General features: G+C 39.6%; 1 protein-coding gene and 1 pseudogene across 3 annotated transcripts; both read right to left on the reverse strand.

The window, feature by feature from the left end:
* Positions 1-8,138: 8,138 nt before the first annotated feature.
* Positions 8,139-9,882, reverse strand: LOC149043601 (uncharacterized; annotated as a pseudogene).
* Positions 9,883-11,907: 2,025 nt separating this feature from the next.
* LOC149043602 (uncharacterized) lies at positions 11,908-14,364 on the reverse strand. 3 transcript variants are annotated; one of them, XM_089210387.1, is made up of 2 exons: positions 13,808-14,364; positions 11,908-12,702 (listed from the first exon to the last, which is right to left on the reverse strand). In XM_089210387.1, the coding sequence occupies exons 1-2, from the start codon at positions 13,904-13,906 to the stop codon at positions 12,247-12,249; spliced, it is 555 nt and encodes a 184-aa protein (XP_089066513.1). In that variant the 5' UTR covers positions 13,907-14,364; the 3' UTR covers positions 11,908-12,246. The 3 variants fall into 3 exon arrangements, with proteins under 3 accessions (XP_089066513.1, XP_089066515.1, XP_089066514.1); XM_089210389.1 differs by having other exon boundaries at positions 13,705-14,356; XM_089210388.1 differs by having other exon boundaries at positions 13,933-14,355.

The following is a 14,364-nucleotide window of genomic DNA, read 5'->3' on the forward strand; positions in this document are numbered from 1 at the left end:
GTGCAGGTAAAGGGGGTAAGTTTCTTAAGAAACTGTGGTGCTGCATCAGAGGGAGAGTATAACAGTGTAATTTTGTATTATTAACTGAGTTGATAATGTAAATTGGCCACTGTAAAGAGTTTAAAAGCTGACGTTTGGAGCGTTAGCCCTTCATCACAGCGGTTGGAGGAATTGTGAGTTGTGTGTGTATTTATCTGCCGAAAATGGAGCCACGCTATTGATGGGAATATGGTGACGAGAAAACAAGAACAAATTAGCTGAATGAAAAGTGTTCGTTGATACTGTGGGGATGAAAAGTGCCGATCTGAAAGATAAATCTTTGTTCTGGAGTTTTGCAGCCCGGCCTTCGAACAGCCAAGATGTAGGGAAAAAGATTAAGGAGATTAAATCGCTTAGCAACCGGTATGGATGTGCTCTTGTCATTTCTTTCTATATCTCGAAGATGTTCTTGCTGTGCGGGTAGTTGAAGGTTCAAGTCCAAAACTGCAACAACACTCGGGATCTTAAAATAACTGAGGAGAATGTGCTGCCTTTGCTACAACATCTCCAAATGGTTAGACATTCTAGTCTTCTCAGCTAAGGATGATAAAACATAGGCCCCATACTCTCCTACATCTTCTCAGTACTGGTTAAAAGCCATGGGACATTAACCCTTTAACTCCCAGAAATGATTAACAGGTAACTTCTCCCTATAATATCCACACATTATCCAGCAAACAGGTGACGAGAATACTCAAACTAATCATGTAGAGGATGTTTTCTTGATCTAACAGAAAAGTTCTCATAACTGATGAATATGCAAATGTGCAGCAGCTACGGAGGGGAGAATTAATTAATAATCAGATCTTGGGAGTTAAAGAGTAAAACAAATCACAGACTTCAACAAAGAGTATGAATGTGATTCTCAGTGTGATCATCTGGCCTTGTTATCATTTATAGAAGCAATGTAAACCTGCTTTTAGAAGCCGAACTAAGCCAGCCTGTATAAATATTCCAAATAAATAAATAAATAACTTAATATCAAGTTTACACTCACATCACAAATGGAGGCTGGATGCCCAAGGGGCCCAGGAGCTGCAACTACAGTCACACCCCAAGGTGCTAGAACACCCGACTGGCCTACCCAACCCGCAATCCAGCTGCAAGTCCCTTGCTCCAAGCCCCCTCTGAGCACCTGTCACACTAGAGCCAAATGGCTCAGTGGAGGAAAAGATAAATAAATGAATGAATAAATAAAACAAATAAATAGAAATAAACCCTGCACAAGAAAGCCTGCGGTTAGGGCTGGGGGGAGGGGAAAGGAAATGTCAAGAGCTGCTATCTGCAAGGACAACAATGCCACCGTATAGAAGAGCAAACACAACACAGGTACAATAAAAGAACAACGCATGCACTGATAAGGTATACCGCTGGACGAGGATGGCCCCAGGGCGCCAACAACCACGGTACTGCTGCAAACTCTGCTGAATGCAACAAACACTGCACAGATTCTAACAGCTGGCTATGACATGAACCAAATGTTTGAAATGCTATAAACCATATTTGCTCCTAGTTGTTTAAACTATGTTAAATTCCATTTAATTATGTTAAAATTTGTTTATAAACTAATACTGCCCCATGGCAACTGAGTCAACTTATAGCGCCAGTATTTAACTGATTTTAAACCGTGAGAAAAACCAAAAACAACAATAACAATAATGAGCACTTCATTAATTCAAAATCAGGTCACCATGTATGACCACTTACCCTACACCTATCCAGTTGGGTCAGGCATCTGAAAAATTCAATTTTCGGTTTTAAAAACATATTCATGAATGTGCTGGAAATGGCTCCAAACATAACAGCAATGGTGAATCTGTTGCTAAAACCACCTAAAAGATCAAATGGTCTGAAAGGAAATCACATAAACATTAATAAAACAGCTGCACCCAAATAGCTCACTCAAAATACACTCCCCTTAAACGCATTCAGTGAGCAAATGCCTCATATTATTGCACTGTGTCTATATTCAGACTGAAATGGCACAGTTTCCAGATTAGGGGTGGGGAGAATTCTTGGGCCATAATAGTCGACTCTGTGGCTAATAGGCCATTTTACAGTTGTTTACATTTTACTTAGTTGTCAAGCCTTTGATTTGGATTGAGGCTGAAGGTCACCTTGCTGTGATAGAGACCAGTATCCAATTAAAATGATGACAAAGTAATTTGCATTTGAAAAGCAGCAAGGTTTGAATCACAACAAGGTCAACCTTAGCCTCACTCCTGTTCAAAGGCATGGCAACCAAGCACACAACTGTAAAATGGACTATTATACACCCCATCTGCTAAGTTAGTCACTTTATCAGAAATGTAACTTTAAAGGCACATCCCCTTGCCTAGTATTACAAGTAGCAACTTTTTCGAAAAAAGTCCATGTAGCTGGGTGTCACTTAGACTTAAGTACGACTACTAAAAAGTACACAATGATCAGACTATATGGTGCTGACCTTCAATATAAGCCTTGACCTTTTTGCTCTATTAATCAATTCTGTACTTACATCAGTAAACCAGGATATCCATTGCAGTTTTGAAGTCCAGATTTGACCCTTTGCTTGACAAAGGCCAGTATAAAAATAAAGACAAGCTTAAAAATAATAATAATACATGTGATAATAGTTATCAATTGTGCAAGCATGAAATAACACGTAAAGTTTAAGCAACACGTCATCACTTTTCAAACTTTCTGACTTGAAACAAGGGGGAGAGGGGCACTTATTCCAGAGGGAGTGCTTATTGGAAGGAGGGCACTAAATCAAATCATTGCAACATGCAAACAATTTTGTTGTCATCACTTGATGAAAGTAACTTCAGTAGTTCACTTACAGCTGGAGGAAGACAGCCAAGATCAAACAGACTCTCCTTGATGATAACTGTGAGGTACCTCAATTGATAATTTTCGAGATTTAAAATCCGTCAACATGTCTCAAAAAACAAAATTACAGAGACATCTTTGGATTAAAATAAATTTGTTATATTTTTAGGAGTCATGAAGAAAAGTCTGTTATCTATCTGTTATCTATTTTTGTCTCGTGACATATCTGCTCGAAAAGAGAAGAAACTCTTTATTAGGTTAAGGGTATTTAAGTACACATCATGTTGAAAAAACATAGCTCTATGTGCAAGTGCTTTTAATTGCAGATGGAAATATGTACAATGTTGCTTGGTTGATAATCAATCATGTTTTTGTAGAAGATCAAATCACCTGACAACGCAATACACTTATTCATGCGTACTGTTCACAATTACTTGCAGTCAGTTTTCCTCAATTTGTATGTGAATCTCATTAACCAGTATGATTAAATTTGCAGACTAAAACACCCCTTATTTGATTAAGAATAATAAAAGTAAACAGTGCATGTCGGTTTTCAATTCCTGATGGCTGCTACTGAGCTTCACTTTAGCTGAGAAATTTGCAGTCGCTTACCTTAGCTCTCTAGTCCCATGCAAGCACAAGAAAAAAGTTCATGATGGTGAGTCTTTGCTGAGACTAGAAGAATCAGGGAAGAATCTACGGTCCCCAGAAACGTCACTTTTAAACACGATACAGCTAAGGTAAATTAAATAAAGTGGTATTTGGTTATCGAAAACTATCGTTCAGATTATAAGATACGCGAATTACTCTCCCCACCGATTTTTTCCTACATTCTGTTAGTCAAAAATTTCAGCTAGGGCTAGGGCTTTCTTGTTGATCGTCTTAATAGTAACAGTTGCCAGGATCCAAGGGGAGCAAAAGAGAGAACAATTCTCCGTGTGGTTAGGTAAAGCAACGTGCCGGCGTTATACTTCTTTCGGCGTGATAACGATAATGATGACAACAATGGGTAAAAAGCACCGTCCGCTAATAATGACGATTATCATAGTTATAAACAAATCTCAGTTATAGTCCTGAAAAAAATCTCAGGGGGTCCTTTGAACCATCCACTTCATCTTGCTAAAGGTCAGAGTTGTCTACACTTATTCTAAGGTTCGCACGATTTTATTACGAATTTTAAATTCCGGTGTGTTGCGCGCGCGACTTTTGATAGAAAAAAATTAACCTTCACGCGCCATAAAAGAACGTGTCAGCTGAATGAATCAAATCTCTATCATTTTGCATACATTCTTGGGAACAGCAAAAATGACTTAGAACAAATAGTCTAAGTATAGTGTTCATTCCGTGCAATGGGGCATAAATAAAAGGTTCAGGTGAAGAAGACGCCTTATTTTATTCCACATATGACAAGCAAAAAGGTCATATGGGTACCCCGGTTAAAAATAAATATTGATTACTCTGTTAATTAATACCAGTTCTAATTTAAAGGAGAAAGTTATGAGAATAAAACAAAAGTTGTCTGTACCACGAAGCATGCCTTCACTGTTTAGACTGGGAGTCCTAAAGCTTTTTAAGTGTGTATTCGAATATCTTATGACGATAAGCCCGCCAACCACCCCACCCCGCGCTGTACTGTTTTCACTCAGCGGCTGGTCAGCGATCACGTTAATGAGGTAAACATGGCGATCGCTTCCTGATCACCGTTCCTGTCGATCCGAAAATCAAAGTACCAGCGTGATATTGCCTCGAAGGTGAAGCAGTTGTGTTATTTGATTCGTACTTCACATTCGAGTCGAAGCTTGGGTGGCACAGGTTATTTCTTACGGTGGAATCGACGAGGGGAATTCGAACACTAGTTGTAGTGTTTGAATTGTTGGAAGAAATGGTCGCATGGGGATGAAGGAATGGTAAGTTTAACAAACAATTTCAAATTTTTTCGCTTGAATTGAAAGTAAAGTTCATTTGAATTGCTTTCGTATATATTTCTGACGGTTTTAGATCAACCTAATTGATTTATATCAGTTACGCTACATGTTGACAAGTCCCTCAAAATGGCGCCCAAACTTGGAGATTGCCGAAAATTAGGTCAGTTCACGGAGTTATAAAGTTTTCGTAAAGGTCGAGCCGCAAAGTTTTTTTCAGTAGTTACCTTTTCTATGGCACCTACTTCATAGCTATGTTAGTTGAATCAGTTAAGAATGTCTCACTTTTTCAAAAATTTACCTTAAATTTGATCGGTTTTTTAGCGTGTGTGACTTAAGCGAACCGATAAGGTGTCATTCAAGTCTTCCTGTATACTTGATTGAAACGTGATGTTCACGGAAGTCGCCTCGATGGATAAGATAGAGTTAATATACACGGCCGAGGTATTTGTTTTTTGCTGAGTTCCGTAGTTTTTTGTAAATTGTCCTCCAAAGTTGTCCTAAATTAAAGTCTTGAAAAGTGTCACGACAAGCCTTCCATCGAATAAAATTTAATTTCCGTAAAACTCGTAAAAATGAAGGGATCCAATCAAACGGATTGTGGTTTTAGTATAGGTACATGAATGCCTTACGACACACAAGAAATGAGCGAAATCCGTGTCTCAAGCAAAATCGACTGGACCGCTCTTACAGAGACACTCTCTTAACACTCAACGTCTTCGCAGTATTTTACTTGAGGATGGTCTCTTCCTATCAATTCTTCACATTGATGATGGGTATATGAACCGCATAAGTTACACATCGTCAAGAGTTTTTCCTTCGGATCATAAAGAATATTTCTAAATTAGCCTCTCCAATTAAACCAAGTGTTAGCTATCCTAGATATAAAGTCAACAAATACAGAACATAATTTGCTAATTTTTAATTTACATCATTGGGTGCTTTCCCATGCTCACGAGAAACGACTTAAAAAAATTTATGCCAATTACATGAAACATTTTTTTTAATTTCTTTGAATTAAACAACGAAATTTATTAACTTAAATTGAAAGAAGGGGAAGGACAAAAAGGTAATTGTACCTGTTTTCCAACTTGTAGTGGAAAAATCCTCATGCATGAAGGAATCTTTGGAGCTGGTTAAATGCCGCATGGGTTCTTGAGTTTATTAATCATTTTAGCACTCCTACTTACGGTCTTTTGGATGGTAAAATCTTACTGTATCTTTTTCATTGGTGCATTCTATGCGCAAAGAAAGTCATGGTAAAATTGTTATTGAATGTGATTCTGTTGTTACCCTGAATTCCACTCTTTTAGGATTATAACAAATTTAGATTTCACTCATTTTAACACTTTCATTAAATACAAAAAGTATACAATTAATCCAGGTTCTGTTTTTATCTACACAATATCATTTGGCTGGAGCCCTCCTGAATTACCGGAATTTAAGGATTCAGGTTCAGTTTCTACATTTAACTATCGTGTGAACATGTATCAAAACGAAAGCGAGCGAAAATTATGCTTACTCGACGAATTCATCCGCTTTTGCATAATAATTTTACACCATTGAAAACAAACTTTTGCTTCTTTTATTCCGCTTACACGAAAACGAAGGTTAAACACAGAGAGGAAAACAAAAAAATGTACATGTGCTAATTTAAAAAAAAAGGTTTGAATAACAAAATGAAAAGAAACACCTGGACCAATCATAAGTCAAATTAACAATTCCTGTGAAATATAGTAAATTTAAGTAACAACGGTCAAATCATAATATGTTAACGTCTCTGTTATATGTCCAAAACTGAATATTTAATGCATTGCAATCACCAAATATGTACAAGGTGTGCAAAGGTGTAAAGTATACAAAGGTCTGAGCAATAATGTGGTAATACATTTTGGTGCAACGAAGCATGTGATACATAGTTGTGTAACACCCTCCCCCTTTTAAATAAAAACATGCAGACAAAAAACAAGCAAAAAGAAAGCAAACAAAACTAGTCCTATTAAAACAGTCTCGACTTGACGTAGTCTCTGAAACGAATTCTATAAGAACAGTTTTTTACATGACGTAGTTTCTGAATCTTGAGGGCAGTCTACGCTCACGTTGTGATCGGCGCGGTCCACATTCTATCTTTGCAGGTAACGTGTCTTCTGATTCGATTCCGGGTGTGCTGGACATTGTTTCTCCTGTTGAGTCAGCGTTTGGCGGTTGTCTCTCCTGTTCTTGCTCTGAGTGCGTAGATGCGATTTCAAGCTGGTCCATCACTGCGCTGTATCCATCAGCTGGCTCTGCTATCGCTCTCCTGATTTGGCAATAATTCCGGCGAACTGGTCCCATTGCTGTTTCGACCACGCAGGACCTTGGTGTGGGCTTTTCTTCTACCTCCCCATGGATCCATGGTTGAGGCCTGTTTGTGGGGCAGAGTTTTAGGTACACTTTTTCCCCTTCTGTGAACTCTCTAAGCGGGGTTATTGCCTTCTTGTCGTACTGCACCTTTGACCTATCTGGGACATGCTAGTTTTGAGACGTGCTGGTAAGTAACTGTAGGGATAATGCCCCGAAGTTTTCGAGACATCAAGCGCTCAGCAGGAGAATAGTTGTATCCATGTTGGGGTGTGTTTCGGTACGCCAAGAGAGCTAAGTACGGGTCCTCCTTACGTGATTTCTTCAAGATAATCTTGACAATCTTAACTGCCGATTCTGCATTTCCATTTCCTTGGCTGTGGTAGGGTGACGATTTTGTACTGGTAACCCGTACTCGCGAGCGAAACGCGAGTACTCATGGCTGACAAACTGTGGGTCGTTATCAGTCCTGAATTCTTCTGGAATTCCGTATCGGGGAGAATTTCTTTTCATGGCTCTTATGACCGTGTTACCCAATGTGTTTTGCAAAGGTTCCAGCTCAAATTAGTCACTGTAGGGGTCCACCAAGACGATGTAATTGCTGCCATTTAGTTGAAATAGGTCTGCACTCACTTTTGAAGAAGGCCAAAAAGGTATGTCGTGTGACCACATGGGTACTCGAGGTCGCTCGCCCAAGTACTGGGCACAAACTCCGCAAGATGAACATGTCTACCTGATTGCTGCCTACATACCTGGCCGGTACAGGGATTCGCCTGCTCGTCGTATACTGCTATCTGCGCCTTGGTGAGCTTTGTGTATCTTCCTTAACATTTCAGATCGCAAGGATGTGGGTACGATAACTTGATGAGACTTGTAAAAGATTCCGTCATACACTGTAATCTCGTCTCTTGAGTCCCAGTAAACTCTGATTTGCTCGGGCACTTCCTTCCTTTCTGAAGGCCATCCACTTAGCACCACTTTATGCAATACTGCTAGAACAGGATCTTTTGAAGTCTCCTCTTTGATCTAGTTCATTGTTTCAACGGTTACTCTATTTGCACCCAGGTCCACTTGTGCTAGTTCTACACGAAACACTTTGCACTCTTGCATTACTGTCGGGGTTGTGTCATCATGAACACTGATGGCTGAGCGAGACAGTGTGTCTGCTATAAAAAGCTCTTTCCCTTTCTTATATCGAACTGTGAACTGGTATTTGAAGACTTTGGCTTTTGTTAGTAAAGGAAGCTTCTCTTCGATGGTCGGTATCGTGTACTTGGGTCTTTTAATTGCTTTGTTTATGGTCTGGCTTGGGTCGATACGGATGCGAAGTTTGCCGTTTGGTTTTTCTTTAACCAGCATATTAGACAGCCAATCTGTGGTTTGGGTAACAGGCCTAATAATCCCTTCTTCAGAAAACCTTTTCAGCTCTTCATTTACCCGGTCTAAGTTTGCCACGGGCACTCGGCGTGTTGGGGCATGTACAGGTGTAACAGAGGGGTCCAGCTGAATATGCATGGCGTCCCAAGGGATTTCCCGCACCACGGTCTAAACACATTAGCATACTGCCGTAAAATTTCCTCCGCCGTTAGCATTTCGAGTGGGGGAAGTGTTTGCGGAGTTTGCGGAATCTCGTCCTTAACTGCGTTTGTTTCGTCTGCATAAATCTTCAAATACTATAGAGCCTGCGCATCCTTTCCGCTAAGAAGTGGTGGTTTGTCGCTAGGGACATCCACCACAAGAAAATCTCTTGTCTCTGGTCTGCCTTTTCTGTCGCAAACTAGGGTTACTTACCTTTTGGTCGCATTATTTGGCTTCCATATGTGCTGTTTCTGCTTTTGGTCTTTGAAACCTTCCAATTAGGGAATAACTGGCTTAATTGCTGGGTATGGCATTGCAAGTTGAAGCTGAGTCGATTTGTGCTTTCACAATTTTCGAAATTTGAGTGTTGCCTGTTGCCTGCTTGCTTTCTTGTTCCTCCTTTACATGCACGAGCGAAAAGACCAACGATTCCACACTTATTGCATCTCTTGCCAAACGCAGGGCAATGATGTTGACGAGGACTGGGATGGCTGCCGCGGCACCAAAAACACAGTGGCGTCGGTGGAGCAGAAGTTTGATTCTCACGCGTGGATTTGTTTGTGAAATTTACTTGTTCCTGCTAGGTGCTTCGTGCGGTTCTCATTAACTAATTCGCAAAAGTAGTCGCCTCAAAGCTTTTCGCGATTTCAACAACTTCCCGCAACTTGACCTTGGTTTGTGCGGCATCTCGGTGTCTGTGGCTCTTACCAATTAGTTTTACACGCAGGGTTTCAGACGTTAAGCCGGCGATAAACTGGTCTCGCATAAATTCGTCAGCGAAATTCTCATATTCGCTCTATGAAGCTTGAGTTCGTATACGCGTTTCCCAAGAACTGATCGATTCGTCTTCATTTTGCATCAGGCGAGGAAACTTCTGTCTTTCACCGGACACCCCAATGTCTGCGCCATAATATTCTCTCAGGGCATTAATAAGCAAGTGAGGTTTCGCCAGGTCTTCTGCTGAAAGCCCTAAACTGTATTTGTAGACCGCTCTGTTCGCAGGGGATAATGACGCCCGTAAAGATGCCATCGCTTTCTCTGGTTTCGTCCATTTTGCAGCCTCTGTCTCCTTCGACGGATCGAGCCAGTTTCGCATGGTGCAGTAGTCCGTCATATCTTCAATGTATTCCTAAATGTCGTGTCTGTCATCTCCCGTTGTTTTAAAATCTGGAAAAGGAGTTTTTAAAGCCATGCTTGCCAGTATACTTAAATCGTTAAGCTATCTAAATTAATGCTGCGAGGGAGGAGGAAAAAAAATCACCGCTGCCACCATGTTAACGTCTCTGTTCCATATCCAAAACTGAATATTTAATGCATTGCAATCACTAAATATGTACAAGGTGTGCAAAGGTGTAAAGTACGCAAAGGTCTGTGCAATAATATGGTAATGCATGTAAGTGCAACGAAGCATGTGATACATAATTGTGTAACAAGAGCATGCACCACAGTGAGTAAAAGGGAGAGACAATTTGCTTAGCTATAGGAAATGTAATAAAGAAGACGAGAAATAAGAGTCTTTATGCTTCCTGTTAGTGTGGGTCTTCTCAGAAGCTAGTTTTCCCCGTTATTGCATCTTTAAAAAAGGGCAAACAATGGACATGTTACTTAAACACCCAACTACGAGAATGTTGCCGAAGTCGAAATAAAAATGAAGAAAGTTTTGAAGCAAAAAGAAGAGATGTAAACATATTTTTACATTGTTTACGCTAATTTATATGATTATTCATTGCAAGAAATGTATAGAAAATTCCTGCATGGTTCTTAAATTTTTTTTTACTTAACCCTTTAACTCTCATGAGTGACCAGGACGGAATTTCTCCTTACAATATCAATACAATATCAAACAGGCAAGTGATAAAAAAAAAATATTATAATATAAACTGCGGTGTTATACAAGGATTTCCGGCTCTGAGAAAAGCCGTAACAACACACGTGAAAAAATATCGAATTTTTTCACTTGTGTTGATGTAGCCAATCAGCTGCTTACACTTCACTCGCCTTTGGCGTCACTCGGTCAGGTTGATGAATGAACGGCAAAGCCTTCACGATTCTCCATACAAGTTGTTTGTCGGAGCTTTCTCGAATTATGGCGGCCAAAACACTTAAAAATCCGTATCGCTGAGAGACAATAAGATACAAACTTGCCTAGAAGGGAAAGAAAACTAATATACTAAAAGAAAAACTGAAAGTTGCGTATTCAGTGGCTTTGGTGTTATCATTTCTCTCGCCTGATAATGAAAATCGACAACTGGAAGATTTGCCACAAGCCGATTTTGGCCGTTTACCTGAAAGACTTCTGTCGGTAAGGACAAAGTCAATAAATGAGAATTTTGTAAATTGAAAATTACAACCATTGTTATTTTTGTAATCATGATTGAACGCATTTTTCCATCTTAAGAGTCAGCGCCAACGCACTCTACGTTTGTTTTCGAGGATTGTCGATTCATTTATTTTCATTCAGTAATGAAGGCGGCTTTTCTTCCCAGTAAAGGGCTAATGTGTTTATATGATAAACAAAATAATACACGGTTGCTTGCAGATATGGAATTTTTCTTCTCGTGTTCAACTTGACATCTCACTCGTTCGCTGCGCTCTCTCGTGAGCTATCGAGTTACACATTCGAAGAGAAATTCCATATCTACGCGCGCCCATGTATTATTCTCTATATATCAGCTAGGGGATTATTAGTTGATACGATACCAAATTCTCAGAGCTAACATCATAAGAGTTGTATTGCAGACAGTAAGGAGAATTACTAATGAGATCTTGGTAGTGAAAGGGTTAAGGGAAACATTGAAGTACCGAGGAATCCCAAACAAAAAATTGTTTCAGTAGATTTCCCAGCCTTTGTTACCAATTCTGTTCTTTTGACTTTGTATCTTTGATTTAATTTTGATATATCAATAAATGCAAAGTAACTGTGATAGCTGGAGATTCAGTTAAAAAAACGTGCACGCACATATTAATCAAACGGTGGTGGAGTGTTAGGTGCACATTCACACATTTCGGCGAGAGAAGTTTTACGAATTTGGACGCACCCACGTCAAACTATTCCCTAATTTAAAAAGCATATTAGTGGGTTATCACAGGTGACGAGTAAGACTTCTGGTCGTAAGGTTTTTGATTGGAAATTGTTTATCATCTTTTAAAAAGAGTCAGAGTACTCCCCGAATCGAAAAGATAGATACACGTTTAAAAAAAGTTTAAGACTTCTTGATTTACCGATAAAAAGCTATTTATTGACCTAGCTGTTTCTTCTCTATCAAATATCTTAAGTTTAAGTCTACTATCAAATTTTATTAACTTGGCAGGGCATTAGTTGTGAATAAAATGAATACACCTCTCTTGGGAAAGGCCAAAGATTACCAGCCAAAGGCTATGGATATGTTTTTGACAGCGGTATAGAATTTAAGGAATCTTACCACGTAACAAACTCAAATTGTCTGGTAGATTATGGAGTTATTTGTCACCCATATTATCAAGCTAGTAAAAAAATTTGCGTAATTATCGATTTTCATCTTTTCCTCCGTCGAAATATAGCAAGGCAGACATCTTTCTAGGCGGCAGATGGCAAAGCCAGCAAACCATTCATTCGACCTGGTGCTGTTCTGGGTCTACCGTTTTGATTGGCAGGGCCAGATGTGCTGTCAGGGGATCTGCTGCTGTTGCAGAAACCTCGGGAAGCCTGCTTCGGACCCTTACGAACACAGTGGCCATGAACTGTATTTTTTAGATCTTCTGAAAAAAAGAACTCCCAGTCGCCATTTCCAGCCTGAATGACAAACTCTCTTCCTGGTTGTGAAAAAATGAATGCCGCATTTGAAAGATCTGCTCCCATGTTGGTTGCCTCTGAGATGTACGAGATGGCAGCTTGCAAAAATTTCAAGGTTGCCTTATCCTTTTCCTCGAGATCATTATGCTGTCCTTCGTTTCCACATCGTTTGGTAATCTCTTTTCCAAGGAACGTCGACGAAATCTTTTTAACGTAGAAGATCATGTCACTTGGGTAATCCTTAAAAAGCAAAATAAGTGGAATGTTATTGTATGTGATCCAAAAGGAAGCATTATATCGCTATCATAATCATCATCATCATCATCATCCTGAGGGTCAGTATTTAAGAATTGGGCGGCTTAACCTTACCTCGATATCCGAGGAATACCTCCCCGAACCCCCCCGAACCCGAGTCTGCTGTAAATATCAATGATAAAATTCAGAGATATAATACGTATTTCAAAACATCATTTTCCACACCCGTTATCAGGCTCTTGAAATTAAAAAAAATTGGCAATTTTCAGCCAAAAACTATGCTAGGAGGATAGATTTTAGGCAGTTCGCTTCCTCTACTCATCATTTGGAGATGATAAGTCAAATTGGCATGGCTGCAATCATCTCAGTGGGGTGACTAGCTTCAAACAGTCGTCTGATTGTGCCTTCAGAATGAGCGGCGCATTGCCAACACCTTCGCAATCACAACTGATTGATTTTTCCATCTCCATATTTAAAAATTGTCATAACTCATTAGCAATCACGAGATATTTCACGTTTTTCTCAATCTTCTTTCGATCATACGCTTCTTCGCTATCAAGTTGACAGTTTGCGCAAATACTGAAGAAAATATGTCACGCTTCTATTTCCGTCATTTTCAAGGTTCGACTATGACTGACTGGAGCTAAGTTACAATTTGAACTGACTCTAAATATGTTTAATTTTGCAAAAATCGTTTGCTATGGTTAGATATATAGGAGCTCAAGAAATTGTCAATCTCTGGTAAAAGGTTTCTCGAATATACAAAACGCATGGCGCAAATGAACTTATGTGACCTCTGTCTAAAGCCCCCGAGAACCAAGAGAAAACCGTTGCCTGCTTGTAATCAATCATAAAATTTTCAAATCAGGACCAAATTTCATGCTTTGACATACTATTTCGAAAAGACTCAAAATTTTTTCTTCGTCCCACGCTCGTGACAAGACGGAAAACATCTTTCTCTATTTCTTTACTGAGCTCAAAACTTACCATTTCTCTAACTTCTATCTACAAACATTACGCTATCGACGTTGTTGATCCTAGCAGTATGCAGGAAGCGTGTCATACGAACTTCGTAATAGACCTCGCTCACCGTGGAGTCTCTGTGGCTCACTGGTAGAGCATCGGAGCGCGGAATCCGAGCGCTCAGAATTTTTTCTTTGTCCCACGCTCGTGACAAGACGAAAAACATCTTTCTCTGGGTAAAAATTTCCTTACCGATGTCATCCTCGACTTGTTATTTCCCATGGTTTGTGTGTATGAATGGTCGAACCAGGGAGCGAACGTTCTCAAGGTAATTTCTCAGTTCTGTCGAGTTGATATAGCTGTTTGAAGGAGGTTTCCCTTTTCATTTTCACTTTCACTTGTTTGAAGTGTTTCACTTTTGAGGGCTTTTTCCCTCTACTTAAATGCGCGAAATATAATCCTTGATCGAACAGATGTCAGGGTTGCCTGGTGGCGATGAATAATTGGTCATGAAAACAACATTTTTCATTGCCTAAGAAATGTAAAAAATACAAACGAAAAAAAAACAAGGGAAAAAAACCCTTGGAAATAAGAGAACTGAGTACAAAGGTCGCACACATAGTGCATGCTCTCTCGGAATTTGAAAATAAGAGATCCAAATTACGTTGGAAAAATGCACGGGAA

This window comes from Pocillopora damicornis, chromosome 6 (genome assembly GCF_964200805.1).
Source record: "Pocillopora damicornis chromosome 6, jaPocDami1.2, whole genome shotgun sequence".
Lineage (NCBI taxonomy): Eukaryota > Metazoa > Cnidaria > Anthozoa > Scleractinia > Pocilloporidae > Pocillopora > Pocillopora damicornis.